Below are 25,057 nucleotides of genomic sequence, written 5' to 3'. Positions count from 1 at the left end.
TTGTATGTTTAAAAACTTTTCAACAGTTATGATTTTTAAAGTACAGGTTGACTTAATAAAAAAATCCTTGATTCATACTTTTCTATTTCTCAAAAATGCTGTCCTCATTATTGTCTTACTTTATGTCGTTGAAAATTCTAATGGAAACCTCATTTTAAGTGACTCTATTTGCCTAGAGGCCCTGGGGATTTCCCCCACTCCCCCTTCATATTTAAAGTCTAATGGTTTTATTAGGATATGTCTTGGAATTGACCAATCTGTATCCGGTTCCACTCAGACTTTTTATTTCTGGAAACTTTTCTTGGATTAGTTTCAATATTGGTTCTGTTCCATTATTTTGTTTTTCTTTTTCATGGACTCCAACCATTTACACATAGCCTCTTATTTGAGTGTCTTCTACATCGATGATTTTCTCTTTGATCTTTTTGCTTATTATTTTCACGCTTGGCCTTTAAATTTTTAGTTCACCTAGTCTTCCCTGAGTATCTTATAATTTCACCTTTAAGATGACTTTTTTATTCCTTAAATTCTTTCCTGAGTTCATTCAACCCTTGTTTTCTACCCTTCCTATTTTGTTTTTGGTCTATTTCAGTTCCAGGTTTTGTAATTTCTCGTGGTGTTTTTTCACAGCATGTCTGGAAGTTTTGTTGAAAGATATATATTCCTTTTGGAATGGGTTACAGTTTGTTTCTGTTTAATGTTTCATTAATGGGAGTAATTTTTATCAGCTGAAATATTTTCTCATTTGAATTTTATAGCTTTGTATGGATGCCGTCTGCTGTTTTCTGTTCACTTGTGCGTCTTAAAAACTTTTGAAATAATTTCAAACTTATAAAAAGGTTCTGTCTTTCCTTTTCTTCTATAAGCTTCATAATTTCTTTAAAGAATACAGACCAGTTATTTTGTAGAATGTTCCTCAATTTAAGTTTGCCTGATGCTTCTTCAAAATTAGATTCAGGTTGTGCTTTTTTTTTGTTTTTGCAAAAATGCAACACAAGTGATACTGTCTTCTCAGTGGATCATATCAGAAGGCACATGATAGTGATATGTCCTATTACTAGTGGAGTTAATTGTGCTTGGATAATCAACACCACCAGTAATGGGACATATTAACCTGGTGGTATCTACCAGGTTTCTTATCTATAAAGTTACTGTTTTCCTCTTTGTAATTAATCAGTATTTTATAAAAAAAATACTTTGAGACTATGTGCTTTTATTCACAAACTTTCTCTTGCTAGGTTTTAAATATCCACTTAAGGTGACTGCCTAGATTATTACTATGATGACTGCCAAATAGCGACTTTCTAATTTCGTCATTCTTTCTACATTTCATTGTTGACAATCTATGCTAAGGAGAAACTTTCCCTATTCCCCTCATTGATTTAACTGAGTAAATAATATGTATAATACATACTCCTAATTCTTGGGAGATATCTTTGAAGTACTAGGTGGAAGGTCATGATGTCTACAGCTTACCCTCAAGTATTTCAACAAAATAACACACACACTCAAGAGCATTAAGTCAAAGGTAAAAAATGTTAACAATTATTCAATCTAGGTGAACAGTATATGAGAAATCATTGTACTATTTTGCAGTGTTTTTTGTGGCTCTGAATTTTTCAAAATACAAAGTATATACGTGTATGTATATTTATATATGTCAGTTTTAATTGAAACACTGCAAAAATCACAAATATCTGAAAAAAAAGATAAAGTCGGCCTACAGATTTGATTTACCAGCATTTCAATATATTCACATTTTATTACCATTGTCTATAGAAATTGAACACTAGCATCTGTGCAACAGTCATCGGAGGCAGAGGGAGAACACCACCCATAAATCTTGCAAACTAAGATAACAGTACAATGTTTGAAAAAGGTTGTTTCTTGATTTGATAAGCCAAGCTTGAGAAAGCAACCAACTCAAGATGAATGATTCCAGTTTTAGGACATACCTGAACTTATCATTTAGGGAACATCATAAATAATATTAAAAATGTTAAACACATCTACAAAAGTTTAGTATTTTTCCCAAAGACTATAGACAGGTTCACAATATAGAAACCTGTACATTACAGCACTCTGAGCAAAGCATACATTATAGACACATTTGCCATACAGTGCAATTTTATTGTGTAAGACATGAATAATAGTGCACTTAATTCCAAGAGTCACATTCAAATATATCAAGAGTACAATTCAAATACCCACTATTGAAGAAATACATATTCTTTTTTTTAAGTAACTAAGTTGTGCAAGTACATTTTTAGGGTAGGTGGTAATAGAGCTATAAGTATTCTAAACAACAGAACTCAGGGTGTATTTGTGTAGAATAATCCACCTCTCCAAAGATATGTGCATTTTAAAAGTGAAACAAATATCTTGGGTAGATAGACACAGGCAGTGTTCTGTAACTTGTTTTAATTACAAATCACAAATACAGTTAATCTGTATACTCACAGATAGTTTAAGGAAAGACTAAAAGTCAGTAAGCTCTCATCAGGAATTATTATTCAGGACAAAGTAGTGTCTACTGTGAGCCTATCTTTCAGTAAATTAAGCACAAACTACAGTTCCACAGTGTAGTTCAAAAACAGGACATTGGATTTCTTAGAGAGAATTTAGATAACAAGTTCAGACTTTCTAAAATCGAGTTACACAGTTTCAGAGGGTCTCCACTGGGCTGTTGGTTTAAAGGAAGATGCTGTGGACACTAGATCATAAAGACTGAGTGAAGGTAAAATTACTTTTCTTCAATAAAATAAAAAGTAGAAAACTGATATTGTAAGAAAATTAGCATTTCATATCATCTGAGAATAAATAATAAATGGAGAAATCAGTCTTTTAATGTTTTTGGTTAAGATGGTGAATTACATAAAAATACTATCTGGTAATAACTTAGAATCAGCTCTGGAGGGGAAAGAATCTGACATGTTAAAGAATAAAAAAATAACTAATCTACATTGTCTTGAGGTATAGCATAAACCTGTATTCGATGTACGGAATGACTTCATTCTCTGGTAAATTTCAAAGCTGCCAGAACAGGGAATCAACTATTCTACAAATTGCCTTTTTTTTGGTCTAGGAAATAATTTTCTGGTAAAGAGTGCTCATAATACTCTCAATACAGTTTTCACTCATTAAATTTGGATATGGGTAAATACCCAAACTTTTGCTCAGGTTAAGGTCTGATAATAAGTGAACTTGATGCCCTCGTTAAGACTTATAGTTAAAATAGCTAATCCTGAAACCAGATTGACTAGAAAAGTTACATCTTTAACCAGATTTTTAAAAATGCAGCAAAACATTCTTATTTTTCACTGCATGAGACAACTACTGGGCAAATCTTTTCCATGATATTGATTTTTTTTATTTAACATAAATACTAACTGAATCAAAGACTAAAATCTCACTAATTTTCATCCTTTAAAATGAAAAGTAATGGCATCTCACTTCTGTAAATGACGTTTCAGAATTCAAAGAAAAGTTTTTAAATTTCCCATATGGTATCTGAATGACTATCTATTGTCTTCCAAAGTTTTCTCCAAAATCTTGGGGAAAGCAGGATTTAAAATCTTGCTTCAACAATTTTCCTTAGAAATAAAACACATTTATAGATTGTTTTAAACCTATTAGATTTTACAATTCCTGCTTGTTTTCTTCCATTTAATAAAATTGAAATGGAAAATTTTGACCAAATATTTACCTAAGTATTACCACCCAAGAAATGTCAGCATTTTTATATTATCAATCATGTTCTTTTGATTAAAAAAATTAATTTCAATCTAAAGATCTATATATTGCTGATAGAGGGCTGTAGCAATCCTTTTTATTTTTAAAATATTCTGTTTGGGGCATACTTTTTGCATCCCAAAAATGTAAACCAGTGTTCACTGTAAATGAATACTTGGAAGATGCCTAATATACAAGAACTTGAGTATATCTCACTTGATTATTATTGGCTCCTCTGGGGCAATTTGCTTGCTCACTAATTCTGCCACCATTCTCTTCATTAAAGTTTTTAAAGCACATTTATCAAAGGCAATTCTCCAAATTCATGTTTAACAAATATCTTCTTACTAGGATATCTATTGCATGTAGTCTTCTCATCCAAGGGATAGGTAACTTAATAGTATTACTGAAAACCCTCTTCAAGTTATACTGATGAAGCACTTGTTTTTGACAGAGTTCTCAAGTTTGGGAAAACCTTAATATTTGCATTTTAGATGACCCCTTTGAAAGTGCACTGATACCAAAGTTTGTTTTTACAAACTATAATCAGAACTGAGGTTTGGACAATCCCTGATTATAAATTAATACTAAAATGCAAACTTGTCCAAACAGCTTAAGATTGCTGTCTCAATAAGAGAAATAAAAAGAAACTGAAACACTACGCTATTGTACTCTGTCTGGTCAGCATATAAACTGTTCATCAGGAAGATAAGTATAAATGATGGCATGCAATTTATCTGTGAACAAACCTGATAAAATCTCCCTCCAAAGCTTCCACCCACAGAAGCCCTACGGCCAATCAATATCACCAGTGGAAAGTCACTTTTAAAGAATCACTAAAAAAAAAAAAATCTCTATATGGTTTTCCTTATGGGTCCATTAACCGAGAAGACTAAGGCTCCTTCTTCATATCTAGTCTTGAGACAAAATTAGGAGAAAACAAAAAGGTCAGCTGTGTGAAATAAATGCGGCAAGCAATTTTGAGGGACCATAAAAAAGCTAGGGTGTTTCCTCTTTTAAAAAAATATATAGACGTTTCACATAATACAGAGATATCTATAGCAAGAAAGTACATCTCCTTTGCTCCTTGCCTTAGCCTTTTGGTGAGGGCTTTAATGCCCTGAGATTCATAACTATAGCCAAGAAAATAAGTCAAGAATAAAACTGAGCTTAGAGGAAAAGGCAGGCAAATCTACCAAAAGAGAGTTCTGAATACGAATTGTCCAGCCTTTTGGTACAAGTCTCAGGAAACAGAAAAGAGATGAAACTTGGGCAACGAGATAGAAAGAATGTGCCACTTTCTAAGGCTTCCAAATGTGGCCATAGATTTTGATAGAGTCAATTTTTTAAAATTACATTTTTAGCTCAATACATAGCTCTAAAAGCAAGGTTCAGTTTGAGTGTGTTTTACACTGAAATGGTTATATACAGATGGAGCGGAAATGGTATTAATGATTACTCTTCAACTATCATTTTAAAGGATAACTAAAATTGATCGTGTTTGTTAAAATGAGGAGTGCCACAAAACAGAAACGTACGTGGAAAGCACTGAGCTGCAAACTTTCAGAGTTGTGGCATAAACTAGCATAGCATTAATACAGTCATCACTGTTTCTATAGCATTGAAACATTTCAAATCTGTTTCTGAAGTTTAAAACATAGCTGCATCATGTTCATAAACTTTCACCTCCACTTAAATTATATTTGCCTAACATATAATGGACAAATCAGCAGAATCGAGATGAATTTTCAAAAGGCTGAAGCCAACATGAAAGTTGTAACCTTAGTATTAGTAAACTCTTAGAATACTTAATAAAACACAATAAAACATACACATACATACATAAACCAGTGCAATAAGAATTTCAGACAAGGGCAGTGCATCTCTGGTTCAAAGAAACCATATTTGTAGCTTAGTTATTACAAATTAACATCTATTATAAATGATGATTTAATGTTACATCCAGCATCTGATACACATTTAATATGTACGGTCAAAAACCCGAAAGACCAATTCAACAGTAACAACACCACATCAGTAACAAATTCCTAGACATTTCTATATTGCACATACTTTTAGTGTCTACTGTTAAAATGTAAATATCAGAGGACTATACCCGTTGCCCTTGTAAAAATAATTTACCTTGAATAACTACTCAGAATTTCTTGACAAACCAGAATGAGAATGAATTCAGCTTGATGGTCCAAAACTATTTTAAAGAGAACGGCACAGGTATTGGCAATGACGTGTTAAACATAAAATTCTTGGTTTATCCACCACTTCAGTTTTGAAAAATATTTTTATATTCAAAGTGTTTAAATGTCTGATCCTTTTTTAAACTGACAAATGTTCCCCAAAGAGATTAATCATATCCTTGACTGGTCTGGAGCACTGTTTGGAAAGTGGATACAAAGAAAAGCTTATAATGAAATGACATATAACACAAAATGGCATTACATAAGTCACCTGATTCACCTAAAATAAAATGACTAGCACCTCCTTCCTGCTCCCGAAGTGAAGAGGCCTAACTGGCCACATGAAACATGAGTAATTATAATAAGTTTTGTTCATAAAATATTGAGAAATCCATTACATTAAAGGGTTCTCACATCTAAGCCTTAAGTTCAAGGCTACTGTGTAAAAGTGAGCTGAAGGGCAAGAGAAGTGGGATATGGTGCGAGGATGTCCTTACACGGTGTGGGGATGTCTTTTAGGGACTCTCCTGTATCCCATCTTCAGTTTCCAGTTCTGCCAACTGCCTCCTAAGGATATTTACTTTTGCTTGTAATTCCTTATTATAGTCAATGATGTTAACCATTTCTTCATATGCTTCATCCAAATACTTGGAGGATCTGTTCCAACGTAGGAAAATACCTATTGAATCCAGGCGAGGAAAACAGAAGGGAGAAAGATACATACAATGGATGAACATTAAAGTTGTGGATAATGTATAATTCTATGTGTTAATTTTTTACTTTTTCACAATTCACATCTGTGTTTTATTATACCCTATAATATACAGGAATCTTGAGGTAAGGGGTAAAATTAAGTACAGTATTCAAGAAGTCACTATTTCTATGTATATGTGCTCATTAATACTTTAAAACCCCCACAAAATTATGAAATAGATCAAAATAGTGTTCCTTGATACATTCAAGAAAACAAGCTGATAATTTACAATGCATAAACTTTCCAGTTTATTTAAAAGTCTAAACTTCAGTGCTCTCTCTCCCTCTCTCTATTCCTTAAGAGTCAGTCTTCCAATTAAGCAGGCAATTGCTTCTTTCCCTAAATAAGACTTATTATTTTATTCAGGACTAAAAGGAGACATTTTTTCCTCTACGTGGAGACCCTATGTTATCATCCCCAAATAATGGCTTAAAGATATTCAAGTAAGGAGGTACAAAAACTTTCAAGGCTGCAACATGTCAGTAGCTGGCCAGTTCACAAAAGTTTTATGATTTGTTAAAACACGATCCATAAACTAATTTGCCATGGGCCCTTAAAGAGTCTTTCTATATATGTCCAAATCCTACTCTCTATCATAGAGGGAAAATAGGAACATAGCTTAGACTGACTGACCTGTGTTGATTTTTTTCTACAAGAAAAACAAAAGCCTATTTTTAAAATCCTGCCCTATATACAAGAATTACTTAATAGTAAAGGTTAACTATGATGAGAAACATTTCAAAGCTAAATAGTCTGATTATACCTACTGTGAGATTTTACCTAACATCGAATTTCTTCTAATTCTAAGTTGAGGAAGCACTACACACATATGGAAATTCCATTCTTAATAGAGTGGTAGGAATTCATTCATGTAACAACAAAGTTTCCTTCTATCACTGAATCCCTATACTCTCAATGAGGTTTGATAAAAACTAGTTAAATCATCCTTCAGGCCATTCAACTCCCGAATTTGGCTTTTCTCCCAAGTAGTTAGTCTCTTATTTCAGTTATGAAGCATGACGGTAGCTTTTAGGTAAACTGTCCCAGATGTCCCAAACAAGATGTGTAGCTGTAGTCTCTCATTTAAGAGATCACTTATCCCGTGCCTGTGACTGTCTACAACAATCAAGAAAGTAAGCAATGAGAAGTTCTGAGCAGCGAAAAATTCCCAAAGCACTAACGCTTAGACTCAGACAAACTTGAGACTACCTAAGGTCATTTTCTCACAATCTGACTAGGGGACACCTCAACAGATAAGGTTAGAAGTATAAACTGAAGGGGAAGGAAGCAGCTAATGACAGATATGACAAAAGGAACAAGATGTGAGAACTAACATCCAGAGAAGTGACAGAAACAGACTTGATCTCAAGCAGAGAAAGCAAAGCAATCTGAGACCCTTTTACATATAAAGAGCAAACAATTTTCCACACACGAATTGTCCTTCGGCGTATAACATATCAGAACAAGGTATAATAACTGACATTTATGTTAATTCAGTTCAATTTAGCAAACAGCTACCATTCCTGTGTGTATGCTTTATGCTATTTAATATAAAGATGAATAAAGAAGCACTACCTTCAAAATGATTAAAAAGAAATTAAATGGTATTTTATAGTCTTTCTTTACTGAATAGCTAATATATTTTTAGTAGATTTTGGCTATTTAAAAAAAGTTATTTAAGTATTTAAGAAGATAAGCTTCAGGAGTCTGAAAACTAAATGTAGGTAAAACACCTCCTTTAGAACAGATTTAGAAATTAAGCATAGATTACTGTTCCACATGAACAAAGAGATATCTACATTACTGCACTAATGGATGGCATTTGTGTACATTTATAGATTCTATCTAGGCTAGCTCTTCAACTCTTCAGTAGCATTTAACAAAAGAAACCATCCTAATGACTGCTTAATGAACAGAAATCATCTTCTAGGAGCTTACAATTTATTCCTGTCCTAACTACCTACCAACTTTCTTACACAAAAAGTAATGTACTTTCCCTCACACCTATTAGGATTGGCCACTACCAAAGCGGGGAAAAAACCCAACCAGAAAAAAACAGGTGTTGGCAAGGATGTAAAGAAATTGAAAGCCTTGTGCACTGTTGGTAGGAATATAAAAAGGTGCAACCATTATAGAATACAGGATGAAGGTTCCCCAAAAAATTAAACACAGAATTATCATACGTTCCAGCAATTCCATTTCTGAGTACATACTCAAAAAGACTCAAAAGCAGGGTCTTGAAGAGATATTTTATACACATATATGCCAAAATGTGGAAGCAATTCAAATGTACATTGACGAATGCATAGATAAACCAAACATTATTCAACCTTAAAAAGGAAATCCTGTCACATGCAACAATACAGATGAACCTTGAGTACATTATGTTGGTAAAAGAAGCCAGTCACGAAAAGACAAACACTGTACGATTCCATGCACAGGAGGTAACTAGAGGAGACAAACTCACAGCGACAGAAAGCAGATGTTGGTTGCCAGGGGTCGGAGAGTGGGGCAATTAGAAGTTGATGTTTAATGAATAAAGAGTTTCAGATCTGCAAGTTCTGGAGACCTGTTCACAATAATGTGACTATACTTAACACTACTGAACTGCACACTTAAAAGTGTTAACTTGGTAAATTTTGTTTTTTTAATCACAATAAATCAAAAGTAATGTACCACATTATCTAGAGAAAATATCTAATACAAAGAGCACTACCCATTAAATAATCACTGTTAATTTCTCACATGGAGACTGAAAAGTAAGTGTGACTAGATAATTGATATGAAAGAGAGACCCATGCCCAACTGAGAAAAAAATAATTACACAGAGGTCTGAGGTCAGGTCCACCCCGTCATCTTCGAATATCAACAACATGTACTCAAAGGCAGTTGGAAGAGCATCCTTGACTAATGATAAAAAGTTTGCAAGGGACGCCTGGCTTACCTTCCCAGAGCTGAAGACTCTGTGGAGCAACCGAAGGCCAGATGACAAGATTGTTGGCTTCGAAGAGAGGGTTGGTGAATTTACTCAGTTCACTGGGTCGATTGACCCAAGACCACAGAGACATCGTTTTCTGCTGTAGCTTCAACTTACATCTAACCAAGAAAGCAAATTGCCATTAAAGCAGTTAGTTTATAACAACTACTATTAAATACTCCTCTTAATGGGAAAAGTTCTTCTCTCTGTATGTTAGAAGACATAACACAAGACTTTTAGTAGAAGAATAAAATGTTGTAAAAAATACTTGTCAGAACATTCAGTCAGCATTATAACTCTCAAAAACAATAAAACAAAGATAATTTTATAGGCTTTCAAGGCCAGCAAGAGGGAAACAACCAGAATCCGGTCATGTCAGGTTCGGTGTTGAACATTAACCCAGAAAACGTTACTATATGCAAGTCCTTTACTATGTCTGGGATTGTATTTTAATTGAAGATAGCTAAATAGATTAAAAATAAATATGTACCTTGATACAGATTTAATCTACATTCATAGACAATGAACAGTCTTCATAATAATCCTGAAATTCTATAATATTTTACCATGGAATAAACTGTTAAGGATGGAAACTGAACTGGCATGTTATAGAAAAAATAAATGTTAACAAGGAAAGATAATTTGTAGTAAACCTGACATTAACCCAAAAGATAATTAAATTCAGTTTTCACAAGATCCCATTTAAGCTGAAGTTTTACTATAAAATTAGTTTTGTCCGAAACAACTTGATTACTTATTTATAAGCTTCATTCAAGTTAATTATTTGCATATAATTATGCTAGCAATAAAAAGAATCCACTTACTCACAGAACCTATGAGGTACTAGATTTAATTGCTATGTCTCCAGGACCCAGTCATGGCGAGGATAGGAAACCACTGCTCCCACTGCTCCCTGCAGCCCCCACCCGCCGAGCCCATGGCAAGCCAATTTCTGAACGTTTTCCAGCTGAGCCCCAACACAGCCTCAGAATCCTTCTCAATCAGCACTACTGGTAGGTTCTACCAAATGGGAATCAGGATGTGAAATAAAATCTATTTGTGATTCCTTTATTTAATGTATTTCAGGGGGATATTAATAGGTATAACACCAAAAAGAAGTCCACAGTCAAACATATTATTTAAATGCTGAATTAAAGTTATATACACTGCTTTAACAGAGAAAGGTCAGAAGAGGAGTAAGAAGACCTGTACCATAGCCCCACTTTTGGTGACCAGCTGGCTCTGTGTCCCTGGACAACGCATTTAACTTATTTAGATAATACCTTCCTCGTCTATACAATTGGATGGTGAAGTTGGAACATATGTTAAGGCTTCTTCCACATGTATTAAAATTATGGACTAATTTTAATCTACTAGAGTATGTGATAGGCTCATAATAAGAATATACTTCATGTAATTTATACTAACTGTACTGTCTACCATCTTATAAATAACATTAATGCAGAACCAAATCCTAGTCTCTTTTAGGAAGTGACCAAAACAACTTAAAATGAAATGGCCTCCCTGTGAGCAGTGTACCCACCTTTCACTTTCATTGTTGCCCAGAAATGTTCCAAACTGTGAGGCATAAGTATGCTCGAAGAGCATGATGAGGAAATTCTCATTAAATTCAAAAGAACAAGGGAACTGACGAAGAATCTGCCATACACAGTCCAAGAAGAGAAGAAATACAGGTGACTCCCACTTCTGCTTGCTATTACAATAGGCTGACTGTGCACAGCGCTGTTGGAATGGGTGACCAGCCTAAGCGGAAAGATGGAAATGAGATAATCATAACCTAGTGAGATCACATTATAGCACATTCTATTAACGTTACTTCACACGGGTGCAATGAAGCTCTTATTAAATGGAACATCACATAATTTGGGTGGCTGCTATTTAGATTAATAATATCTTGGTTTAAAACAATTTCCAAATACTTAACGAGGCTGTATAGTTAAGACATAACCATGAGAACTACAATTGTCCTTAAAATATCAAATGAAAAATTTCAGTAATGACAAACTTATAGATCTTCCTAGGTCTGTGTAATTTGGAGCAAAGTCAAAAACATAAGCTCTTCAGATACAAACCAAAAGACAGCTGTCACCTTGCACATGTCCAAAGCATTGTAGGCTATTTTAAGTTACATAAGCCTCACCACTAAAAGGAGACAATTATCAGATTCTCACAGACAAACTTTATAAGGTCACTCTTGATATTAAATCTTTAATTACATATGGGAAAAAGTTGCAGTCCCGAAGAGATCTTTATGAATACTGTTATGTTAGAGATAAAGCTGTCCTTAGTTTCTCTCTTCTCCCAAAAAGAACTGGAAGAGTCTGCCATCTACTGACCACAGAAAATTTAAGAATCATTTGGCTCTCTGGCCCACCTGGAACCTGAGTAACTGACCTTAACCCAAATCATACCTTTCTAGGATTCCACAGACCTGCTTTATCTTTGAGTCCTTATACCATGATATGTGACAAAGATATTGCCATGACCATTTTTCACTGGCGAATGGAATTTTGCTACCCGCTAAAATGATAATATATAAGTAAGTACATTTGTTTGTTTGCTATGTATCATGAGGTATATAGCTAAATATATTTTCACCAAATATTTAGGATAGTTTGACTTAAACAGAGATAAAGTTCAAATGTCAAACAGGGTAGACATGGTACACATAACAGCATTAACGCAAAATAAGTCTGAAATGTAACTTAAAGGGCCAGAAATGATTTTTCTCCAGAGATACTTCCACTTTCAAGATATATCTAAACATTTGTTTTCAATCACAATTGTTTACTAAGTTACACAGTATATATGCATTCATAAATTAATCTCTGACTGGGATTAATCTCTGAAAGGTCTCTTGAGACCTTTATTTTAGTTGTCATTCAACAATGTATGACAGCACTGTACTGTGTCCTACGGATAAACAGATGAATTGGGCAAGGTTCCCTGATCTCAAAGAAGTCATTTTATTTGGGTTTAATTCAGGAAATAAACCACAAAGAAAATTAACCAATTTTATTTGTGAAAGAGGTCAAGGTCCCAAAGACTTCATGAAAGCAAGGACATTTAGCTGGATGTTAAAGAATGAGAAGGATTTCATCTGGCTAAGGAACAGGGTAGGATGGAGCTAGACTAGAGCAAAAGACAGAAATTCCTAAAAAGCAGGACATTGTAATTACAAATGCCTGTTCTCCCCCTCCCTTGTTTATGTATTTTATTTCTACTAAGACTAAGCTCTGAAAGACAAGACTATTTTTTACATTGTTTGCATTTCCCCTATAGGTAACAAAATCCAACTAATAAGAATTTAAGAGAATGAAGTGCCAAATAAGCAGTATAGCAAAGAGAGATACAGAAATTGAGAGGCAGTAAAGATTACTTTACAAACATTTACTGAGAGGAAGATAAATTCATTGTTCTCCAGAAAATTAAACATACAGTTTAAACATTTTAATCAATCAAAATTTCATACTTTATATCCTCTCCTACAAACCAGGATCACAGCAGCAATTATTAGCTGTTCCTCTGCACACAAAATAGCTTTTCTCACCTGTAGCCACTCTCTTTCTATCAGGGCCTCAAAACCACGGATGGTTCTGCTTCTTGGTTCCAAGATGATCTGAGCCAGGGAGGTAACCTGAAGTGTGGAATCAGTACCTTCTGTTCCATGAATCAGTATGGATGCTCCTTCCCTGATAGAGAAATTTAGAGTAAAAATGGGATGCTTCCGACATAGTCAATCACCTCTGTTAATAATAAATATTTATTGAGTACGATATTTCAGTCTTATGTATTTTGCTCTATTCAGTAGGGTTTAGAGTCTAAATAAGGCTTATGAAGAGAGCTTCCCTTGGGGAAAAAAAATAAAACTATTGTGAGTCTCAAATTTCACAAGGCAAGAACTCCTTTACATTCTAACAAACTTCACAGAACCTTGTAGCTCAAATTTTTCCCCTTTTACAAAGCTGAAAAGCAGCCCTTATCACACACAGTAGGCACTTACTTACCTTTTCCGCTTTAAAAGTTGATTAAAATCTTTTCTCATCAAACCTAGAAACATACACTTAAAGTTATTTTTCTGTATCTCTCTGACCTTGATTCTACCTTTTTACCATCAGCTGACTATGGATCTGGAAAAGAAGTCCGACATACTTTGAGAAATATAATAACAGGAAGAAACATAAAAACAAAACACATAAAATTGTCAATCTAGAAAGTCAGTGACAATGATACCATGATCCTTAGGAGGTGTCTGGGACCCCGTTATTCTAAAGAGAGTGGGAAGAAACATCGAAAACTAAATTAACTACATCTTCTTTCTTCTTCCACCTCTTATATTGAAATGACAGTGAAGAAAATTTTGGAAAAGAAAATAAACTCACTACTTTCTCATAAAAATTTTATGTTTACTTACTACTGTTAATTCTTTTCCCGTGTACATATATACTTCACGTAGCTATAAGATAATTGATTATTTCCACTTTTACTATAAACACTTTCCCATGTTCCTATATCATCTTTAGAAGTATTATATTAGGGATTATATAATATCCTATTAAGTGATCAACAACAACCTACTTAATTCCATAGGTGGACACTGAGGTTATTGCCACTTTTTTGTTACACTGCAGATGATGTACATAGCTTTTTGTCTTCTTCTGAATTCTTTGAGAGTCCCTAATTTAAAAAGAAGACTCCCTGATGTTCACTTATGGTTAGGTTAAGAACCTCATTCTAAGCATGAATTCTAATGACTAGGCTGAAGGGTATGGACAGATGTTTTAAGGCTTCTGATGTATAGAGAATATATAGCTTAGTTATTCTGATGTATAGAGAATATATAGCTTAGTTATCTGTGGTATATTCTGAATTTAATGCAATTAAAGTCAATTTTTACATTCTGAGTAATTATATTAATAATGTATTAATAAGCTAATATATATCAGAAAAGGGAAACCAAACATGGCAAAATAGACCATATCCTTCAACTCTCCTAAGAGTATGGAAGTCCCTGTTTGTGTAAGGTGGCTAGCCCAAACTAAACAAAAGTAAAAATAACAAATACTGTTCTGCACCTAGGTTTGCCTTCAACTGCATCATCTCGTTATTATGGGTGAAAACTTAATAGACAACACGGTGATAAGTGTTTATTACAATTCATATTTTAAAAGAAAACAGGAGCCTCTGTACTCACCGTGTAAGGGGAAATCTTTTAAACTTAAGTTAAAGAGAAACAAAACCTTTAATATTAGCATCTCGTCATTCTGTATTATTGATTCTCTGCCACAGAACCTTGGTCTTTAACTCCCATATTTTATTAGATAAATGAGCTCCGCCTAAAATAAAAAGCAGTGGCAGCCTGGGAATCCTGACACTAAGAGTCTCTGTCTATTCTTGGTTCTGTCACTAATTTACCACATGATCTTAAGCAACCCATTCTATTATCAATTTCTCACTAACCTTAAAAAAAATTACATCTATATTTCCCTAATTTGGAAGCATCAGTAAAATTAAATTCTCAAAGAGAAGTGCCATCCAACTATGTGGTGGCAATACTTATACCTACCTATTGTTTCAGTGGGAATCCCCTTCTTAAAAAGGACATGCTAAGCCTCTGCAACAACTTATACCAATCCTTCTGCCTCTGTTCAAGTCTTCTGCCTCAAGTCTCAAGGACTGGCAACCTTCAACTGAGTGAGTAAACTAAATTCACTTCATATACTTCCCATCACTGCTGTTAGGTTTTCTCAACCTAAGATCCTGATATAACTGCACATATTAAGTCGTTTGTAATATCTAAGAGATTAGAAAGGATCATTTTATTTTGTAACAAACCTGTATGTTTCCTTTCATTGATTTTTCAAAAGGAAGCAAGTTTGGCTCTCTGAGAAGAAATAAGAAAAATTCTTTTTCATGGTTTAAGAAAAGGAAAATTGGTAGATGAATAAATTTAAGATGTTGTTAAAAAAATAAGTCCTTTAGTACCTAAAAAAAATGTGTCATCAAAGACGTGTATATGTACATAGTTCACAATTAATTCAACGAATATTATCATGGATTAATGATAATTAAATATCAGACTGCACACACTTCATCGATAACTGAATGGTGTTGATTATCTTATGCAGTAATTGATAAAATGATCTGAACATAAGATATAGAGTAGGCACAAACTTTAACATACAGGCTTACCTTATTTTACTGTGTTTCGCTTTATTGCACTTTACACATATTGCATTTTTTACAAATTGTAGGTAAGACCCTACACCAGCAAAAATATTATGACTCACTGAAGGCTCAGATGATGGTTAGCATTTTTTAGCAATAAAGTATTTTTTAATTAAGGTATGTACATTGTTCATTTAGACATAATGCTATTGCACACTTAATAGATTACAGTATAGGTAAACATAACTTTTAAATGCACCGGGAAACCAAAAAATTCGTGTGACTCACTTTATTGTGATTATTGACTTTATCGCGTTGGTATGGAACTGAACCCATAATTCCTGTAAGGTAGATGTTAATATATAAACATATATCTGGATAAAAGCAAAGTCTAGTTAGCAGTACACATTCTATTCCGGAACGCTGATATGCACTTTACCTGTCAATACACTGAGCTGCTAGACAGGCAGTTGTCAGAATCTCTTTGATGTGAGTCAGCCAGTTTGAGGCCTCCAATTTACTGAGCCATCGGTCCATGTTATGTGTTTGGTCATTACAAGCTTCCACCAGTTTGATTAAGCTCTCCTGAAGAATGTGATACCTTTCAAACACAAGGAAAAGAAAAATAAAATAGAACGAAGGAGGAAGAAACAAACCAAAAACTCAGCCTCCAATATATCCAAGAGCAAAAGTAGCTCAAAATACTATAAAAATATTTACCTTGCTATACAGTAACTTGAGAGTTAAATATTGAAAAACCAGTATTTAAATATGTTTGCAAAGATGCTTTAAATGCCTGTCATGGTAAACCGTTCTTCATCTGAACAGATTAAACCCAAATCGCAGAGCTGAATTATCTGACTGGGTAGAAGGCCAGAGCACTGCATTTTGTGACAGGTCACAAGATAGCACCTCTGACATCTGTAATCCTACTCCCACAGATCCACCTGGGACTATCGGCAGGGGTACCCAAAGCCAGCTCAGATCCCATTGTTTTATTAGCTCCAACTCTCACCTAGCCACGCAGAAGCACTTATAAACCACTAACTACAAGCATAAAAAGAGATGATAGAGGTGGAGGAAAAAGGGTGTGAGAATAGGTAGGTATGTGAGAAATGAAATCTCTAAAGTCTTTTGACTTAAGAAAATATAATTATCCATAGCATATCTGTTCAGTAAGTTTGGTGACCACTGATCTACAAGCAGAGGAGCAGACTTTGTGGTGATGAAATTTCAGAGCTGACTTAGAGAAAGAGTGCTATTTGACTAAAACTCACCTGTGAACATCCAGATTAATTTTCTGCTTATGCTTACAATGACAGGCTATCCAGTCAATTTTCAACTCTAAGTTAATGTGTAGGTTCATTTGAAAACTTGTGATTTTTGAACAGCTAAGGGCTCACCCACTCGAATTAGCTTCAATTAAGAGCCCACCACTGTCACCAGAAGCTTTTACCTCTCAATGGACTTATGAATCCGCCTCCACTGGGGATAATGCGCTTCTTGTTCAAAGCCACCGCCTTTAGCTCTAGCTTGCTGAGCTACATTAAGAGATCGGGTATCAATGATGTAGCCACGCTTTCCTGCTCTAAGGGTGGCATTTATCAGCTTCTCATCTTCTTTGCACCGTCTCCCATTTGTGCCAGTCAGTGGCTGACCACTTCGCATAATTACCTAGAAGCACAATACAGTTTAAAATTTAATAGTAGCTGCTTTTGAAAGTTTCTGAAAACAGAAATGAATTAGCTAGATTATTTCAAAAATAATTATGTGACACTTAGAAATGATTGGATCCTAAAATAAAGACACATTTCTGTGTATTGACAATAGTTAATAACTGTCAAACAAAAATAAGCCTTACACTTTTAAATGATTTGTCTTCATACTACCTCAGAATTCTTTCGCATAATATAGTTCCTCTTTAAGATCAAATCTTACAGTTCATTTAGTCAGTGAATGAATTATCCAGTCGATTTAGCTCTGTAATGAAGATAATAATAATGTCCAATGTGCCAGTAAACTTTTGCTTCAACTATGTAAACTTAGGTTGGCAGGTTTTATCAAGAATTATAAAGAAAAAGGCACCAATGGCAAAATTTAAAAAAAAAAAAAAGAGGGGGAGGGTGGCTCTATAGTGTAGTGGTTAGCACATCTGCTTTGCATGCAGAAGGTCCTGGGGTTACGCCCCAGGTGTAGCCACAGGCCATACCCTGGGTCCGCCAGGCCCTGGGTGCATGCTGTGAGCGTGTGGAAAGGGACGCCCCACCTTCAGAGATCCAGTTCTTAAGGGGAAATAGCAACATCCATGGGTCAAGGCTGGAAGTAGGAAGCGGGTAATTACAGGGGGCGGGAATAAATAAATAATAAAAAGTTTATGCACTATTCTTCTTATTTTGGGAATCACTGTCAATATCTTGAAAGTTTCTTGTTATGATTTATTCTCCAGTGGCCCTCTTCCATTCTTTTCAGTATTCCACAACTTAACTACCTGTCTCCAAAGACCACAAACTACGTATTTTGAAATGTTTGCTTTAGAAACTTTTCTCAAGAAATCAATAACTATTATACTGATCTCTTCCCTGGTGACTAGTTTAGAGTTATTTTGATTTCACCTCATAGCATATACTGTTACCTTGAAATCTTTTTATCTTAAATATGCATGTTTGACTTATTACCAAGAGAAAAGGAAATTGGAAGATGGCTATAATTTATCCACTAATTTACTACTGGTCTCGAAATGAGAAGCAGAGTTTATTGACTGAGAGAAAATAAAGGGAGAGAAACAGATTTGGAAAATATTTAGGAAACAAATACACAGCGAGCACTTGCTTATTAAATTCCTGAGTCTCGTGTTTACTTAAGTTGTGACGAATGACATGTGTTGCTCTTCTTAAAAATTAAAGTACCTGCTCAATTTACCTTTCATAGGGAAATTTGGCGAGAATAATTAAAGTATCTACCATTATTCTGGTCAGAGAATTATTCTGTCGAAGTGTTATTTTAAACATCAAATGAACATTAGTTCCCTTCATACTCAGTCCTGAGGATAAACCTATCTGGGCTTTTCTATAGTTGAACAGCATCATGGAAAGAATTCAAAGTCATATCCTGATCACAGAAAGCACTCTACTCCTGACTGCCTAAAGTTTAAAAGAAGAGTCCTAGCAGGAGAGATTAATCACTTTAATGAACAGGTACACACAAAAAGGGGAAACATTTCTAAGAAAAGATCCTCAAACCAAGTCTTTTCAGTAGATCGAGCACTGTATTGTACACATACCATTCCATTTTTTTTGTGGTAATAGCTGAGTACGGGGAAGCGTCCTCCATGTCGAAATGTAGCTACCTTCCGAAGAGCTTCATCATCAATGGATTTGGGCACAATGACAATTGGCGGGTAAGAGAGGCAGACTGAAAATTCCTTATTGACATAGCTCAACCTCCATTCACTGGTCTGAAAAACACAAATACCTCAGAGCCAAGCAAGTATCTCAATGTCAAAAAAAAAATCTGAAAATTTTTAAAAGACCTTAGAGATCAGCTTTCATACAATGAAGAAGGCATCTCAGGAATTTAATAGAATGATACCTAGCCCATACTTAAATACTTCTAGAGAAAAAGAGCTCCATTCTTCAGAGTCAGCTTCCTGCATTGCTAGGCATCCCTACTTCCTAGAAAGTTCTTCCTCATATTGAGCAAAATTAGAAGAAGCTCTATAACTTCCTCTATTGGTCTTTACCAAGATTTCAATACAAGTTCCCTATTTCAAATGGCATCCTATCAAATATGTGAAAGACAGTGGTTTTTCCCTTACTCTTCTATTCTCCTAGTTCAATATATATCTATAAATAAATAAATAGCTAGCTAGCTAGCTAGATAAATAAATAAATAAATAAATAAATACGACTGTCCAGACCAACATCATCTCATTCATCCTTTTTTGGGTACTATTTACTTTGTTACTGGTACTTTTAAAGTATAGCAACAGGAAGACTATAATACTCCAGATAATGCTGAACCAGAACAAGTGAGAATAGAGCTACTCTTTACTTCAAATCCCCTGTTCCTTTCTGTTATTTAAAAAAGGAGTAAAATGTAGAAAGATTGGTAACATCCATTATTCTTAAAAGAATAATGACAATACTAAGAAAGATTACACTCTTCTGTCCCGCGGTCTATCTGTGGTAAGTCCCATAGCTTTCAGAATAAGCTTGACATTTAGTAGGCTAAGTCTCCGCCTCCCTCCTTTTAGTTCCTCAGGAGTACATTGGCTCATTCATGTAACTGATCAAATTCCCTGTAAAAACCCACTGGGGTTTTAATAAAACTGCACTGACTTTATAGATTAATTTGGAAACAATTACATCTTTCTAATGTTGTCTCCCATTTATAAGCATACTGTCTCTCCACTTTTTAAAACTTTCTTAAACTTTTAAATAAAGTTTTATAAATCTCTCAATAAAGGTCTTGCATAGCTTTTCTAATTTATATTCCTAGGAACCTACATTCTTATTGCATTTTAGTTGTTATGTTTTCAAAATTGTGTTTGATGTAAAGAAATGCCTATAAGCTTGAGTCTTTCAGTTTCCTAAGTACACAAGCACATAATTAACAAATAATAACAATTTTGCTTCTTTCACTTTAATCTTTATGCCTTTCATTTTTCCTTCTTGTCTTACTGAGCTGGCTAGGAGTATTTATGGTGGATATCCTGTCTCACTCTTGAACTTACAGAGAATGATAAAAGATTTGCTTTTTGTATGTTTTTGGTTTTATTATAAATCTTTTCAAATTAAATTCTGCTAAGAGCCTTTTATTATGAATAGATGTTTGATTTTATTAGGTTTTTTTTCCCTCTTCAAGTTGTTTTATACTTTTTATGTTATTTATCTTCTCTCTCTCTGGCTACTTTTGTGATATTCTCTTTGCCATACTGTTCAATAGTTGGACTCAACACTAAGTAAATATTTCTTTTTTATTATTCTGCATAGTGTTTATTGGGATACCTTAATTTAAGAGTTCAAGACTTTCACTGATTCTGGAAAATTCTCAATCATTATCTATTTGAATATTGCCTATTTTCCGTTTTCTCTATTATCTTTTTCTTGAACTCCCATTTAATAAATATCAGCTCTTCTCCCTTTATTATTATGAATGTATCTAACTTCTCTGCCATTTTTTCCATCTTCCTTGTTTTTTGTTCTGTATTCTGAGTAATTATTTCAGATCTATATTCTAGATCACTAATTCTCTCTTTAGTTGTTTCTAATCAGTTACTTAACCTTTACATTATTTTCTTTTAAATCAACTTTATGGAGATTTTATTATTTATATGAAAAATAAACTAAATCCATTTAGAGTGCACTATTTCATGAGTCTTGACAGGTATATACACCAATGAAACTACCACAATCAAAATAACAAATATTTCATTCGTCTCCCACAAAAATGCCTTGTATATTTTTCCAGTCTGTATCATACACTCATAAGTCTTTAATCTGCTTTCAGTCACTTTTGGTGTCATATCAAAGGTCATAAAGATTTTCTCCTGTGTTTTCTTCATGAAGTTTTATAGTTTTAGCTTTTATGTTTTAGTTTATAATACAGTTTGAGTTAATTTTTGTGGATGGTGTGAAGCAAAGGTCTAGGTTCATCTTTTTTTTTTTTTTTTTTACATCTAATCAATGCAATGCCATTTGAAAGGACCTGCATTGAATCTATAAAACAATTTGGAGAGAACTGTCACTTTAATGAGGTTGGCAAGCTATAGTACTCGAGCTAAATCCAGTCCACAGACTGTATTTGTAAATGAAGTTTTATTAAAACACAGCACTAGTCATTAATTGATGTATTATCTATTGCTATTTTCTTGCTATAACAGCAGAGTGGAGTAGTTTCAATAGAGACTGCATGGCCCAGTAGGCCCTAAGTATTTACTATCTTGTCCTTTATGGCCCACTTCTGATCTTAACCATATTGTCTTCTAATCCATGAACATGATATACCTCTCCATTTATTTATTCTTTAACTTCTCTCAGCAATATTTTCAGTGTACAGATACTGCATTTCTTTTGCTAAATTTATTCCTAGGTATTTTATTTATCTTCAAATGCCTGTTGCCAATTGCCAATAATTGTACTGTTGTCAATACATTTAGTTTTTGTATACTTATATTGAGCAACCTTGCTAAAACTGCATATTAGTTCTAATTATTGCTTTCAGTTTATTTTTATTTCATTCTTTTCAGTTATTTTGCTTTTTCTAGCTTCTTAAATTGGAGCTTAAGTTGGTGTTTACACCTTCTTTTTTAATATAAGCACTTTAAAGTTATAAGTGTCTTTCCAAACATTGCTTTAGCTATATTCCATAAATTTGATATTTTGCATTTTTATTATTCAAAATATTTTCTAGTTTCCTTTATGTTCTCATCTTTGTTTTTTTGTTGTTGTTGTTTTGTGTGTTATGATTTCATCTTTGATGCACAGAATATTTACAAGTATTTTGTTTAATTCAGAAATAGTCTGCATCTTCCTGTTAAGAGCTTGCTGAGCTTTTTGTATTTATATCATCTGGAAAAGTTTTTCAACATTAATTCTTTATTTTTTCTATCTTATTCTCTTTGTTCTCTCCTTCTGGATCTCCAATTACACATATACTAGACATTCTCCCACAGGACCCTGAGGCTCTGTTTATTCTTCCGTAATTTCTCCCTTCTCCTTTCTTTCTCCTAAATAATTTTTATTGCTCTAATTTCAAGTTCACTGATTCTGTCCTCTGTCATCTATACTCTGCTATTTAGCTCACCCAGTAAATTTTTTGTTTTAGATATAATTTTCAAAAAGTTCTAGGAGTTCCACTTGGTTCTTTTTAAATATTTTCTATTCTCTGTTAAGATTTCTTATCTTTTCTTTCACTTTAAGCATGTTTTCCTTTATGGAAAGTTAGACAGTTTTAACAACTTCTTTAAAATTCTTATGTAATAATTTGAACACTGAGTTATCTTGGGGTTGGTATATATTGTCTTTTTTTCTAGAGAATGGGTCACAATATCCTGGTTCAATTTTGGATTGTATCCTAGACATTATGAATATGATGTTGTAGAAACTCTGCAATCTATTACACTCTTTTGAAGAGCATTAATGTTTTAGTTTTAGCAGGCAATTAACTTGGTTAGATTTAAACAGCAAACTCTGTTAGCACCTGAGGTGCATGGCAGCTCAATCTTAGTTCTGATTGCTCTCAATCTGATCCATGAAAGCACGATTCAAGAGTCAGCCATAGATTCAGGGTTGTATACAGAATCAAGGTTCCCCTTTTCTGGCTCTCTGGTTACCACAGACCCTTCCCCTGGTTCTTCCCACCAGAGAGAAAGCAGGCTTTCTATTAGAATATTAGCTATCCCACACCATCAATGCCACAACTGTGCCAACCTCATGACAAGGTCACCAAAACATGAAACACTATGCCATGCACTGTCTCTACGTTTTAACTCACCTCCAAAATATGCTGCTTTCTTTTCACTTACCAGAGCCTTCAGGTAGTAGTTTTTTAATTTTTATTTGGTTTGTCATTGATATCTGCAGGAGGGCTTGTCAGATAGGAGCTACTCCCCCATTACAAGAAGCAGAACCTATCATCATCTTTTTTCTACATAATTTCTCAAGTGGTTGATTGGAGAAGTACAGATTTACTGTATATGTGTATTTCAGCAAAGTACCTGAAATAATCTTTCATGATATCTCAGAATAAAAGAATGTTAAAAGTAGAAGGAACTTTAGAGATTATTTTGTTCAAAACTTATTTTGTAGACATGGAAATTAAATCCCAGAAAGTCAAGTAGCCAATAACATATCCGGGATGCAACACAAGATTATTTTGATAGCTAGTTTTAGTTCTCTGTCCTCTCAATACCACACGTCTCTTTTGGACATAATAGAGAAGCAGGGATTGGGTAATATTAGTTTTTCAGAAGGTCAAAAAACCTTACTCAAAGAATACTGACTAACAGATGTCTACTTGGCAGAGGATTTCTAATGATATACAGAAGGCCTTATTGTCCTTTGTCTTACTCTGCATTAATACACACATTCCTACATTCATTCATTCATCAAATATTTATTGCTTGTTTATCATGTGCTAGTAATACAGTAAGAAACAAATACATAGTTCCTGCCCTTGTGAAGTTTATATGCTAGCAGCTTATATTCTAGCCCAGGAGAGAAAATAAACAATGAATAAGAAGCTTTCTACACTGTTGACCCCTCTTACTTGAGTAGCTCTTCCCTTGCTTTTTCCTCCACTCACCCATTAAATGGTTCAAGCATCATTGTAGATGCTTTCCCAAGGCAATCTCAACTTCTCCCTATGGTGTCTACAACGTATTTGTTGATTACTCTCAATTTTTTCATTTTTAACACAGATCTCTCAAATAAGCTCTAAATGATCTCTTGTACTATTCAATGACATGTATTATACTGGCCCTCTGAATCTGCCATTTCCAAAACTGAACTCAACTCATTCCCTATCAAACACTGCCTGTTTTACCTCTCACGCACAAGGAATAGGTCACCAACTCCTTTTAATTCTACGTCTTGAATCTTTCTGTACTATAACCTCTCCTATTGATCCAACCATCTTCTTTATGCTATTACAGTAGCTGCTTAAGCAGTTTCTCAGCATTTTGCATCAGAATTGATTTTCTGTAACAGAAATATAATCATGTAATTTCTCCTGTGCCTTGTGGACAGTTTTGCCAGCACTTATTTTATTATACTCAATGACTTAGATAATTATTAGACTTTGAACAAGTAGAAGGAAGGGACCATGCTTTGTTCATCTTAAATTTCCATAATCTACCAGTAGTAAGCTAATACCTTAAATCAAGGCATTAAAGATGCTCTCATTAAATCTGTAGATTACAAAATTTTGCAGGAAAATATAACAAATTCAAAAATACGAATTGCTTAAATAATTAGCTAAACTGAAAAGGAAATTCCAACTAGGAAAAAAGTATTGAATCTAAGAAAAACTAAGAAGTAAGTAAAGAAAGAAAGAGAGAGAGACAGGGAGGGAGAGAGGGAGGGAGGAAGGAACCAAAATGTAGAGAGGATCCCTTAACATATTCTGACTGCCATTTTCACCTAAGAAATAACTATGGCTTCCCCTAAGGAAGCTGTTAGGTGATAGTTATGTGATACAAGAGAAAAACAT

The 25,057-nt window shown here is 34.1% G+C and overlaps 1 protein-coding gene across 1 annotated transcript in view; it reads right to left on the bottom strand.

The window, feature by feature from the left end:
- Positions 1-1,732: 1,732 nt before the first annotated feature.
- The window catches only part of MTMR9 (myotubularin related protein 9), a 34,538-nt gene continuing 11,213 nt past the window's right edge, over positions 1,733-25,057 (bottom strand). Inside the window, exons 4-10 of the mRNA XM_011359438.2 lie at positions 19,128-19,301; positions 17,304-17,521; positions 16,287-16,448; positions 13,230-13,371; positions 11,202-11,422; positions 9,626-9,777; positions 1,733-6,606 (exon numbers count right to left, since the gene is read on the bottom strand). Of these exons, the coding sequence (XP_011357740.1) occupies positions 6,443-6,606; positions 9,626-9,777; positions 11,202-11,422; positions 13,230-13,371; positions 16,287-16,448; positions 17,304-17,521; positions 19,128-19,301 (1,233 nt within the window). The 3' untranslated portion in view covers positions 1,733-6,442. The remainder of the gene's footprint in view (positions 6,607-9,625; positions 9,778-11,201; positions 11,423-13,229; positions 13,372-16,286; positions 16,449-17,303; positions 17,522-19,127; positions 19,302-25,057) is intronic.

This window comes from Pteropus vampyrus, unplaced genomic scaffold, assembly GCF_000151845.1.
Source record: "Pteropus vampyrus isolate Shadow unplaced genomic scaffold, Pvam_2.0 Scaffold47, whole genome shotgun sequence".
Lineage (NCBI taxonomy): Eukaryota > Metazoa > Chordata > Mammalia > Chiroptera > Pteropodidae > Pteropus > Pteropus vampyrus.
Note: the sequence above shows the minus strand (reverse complement) of the source record. Positions and strands in the feature narration are given on the sequence as shown.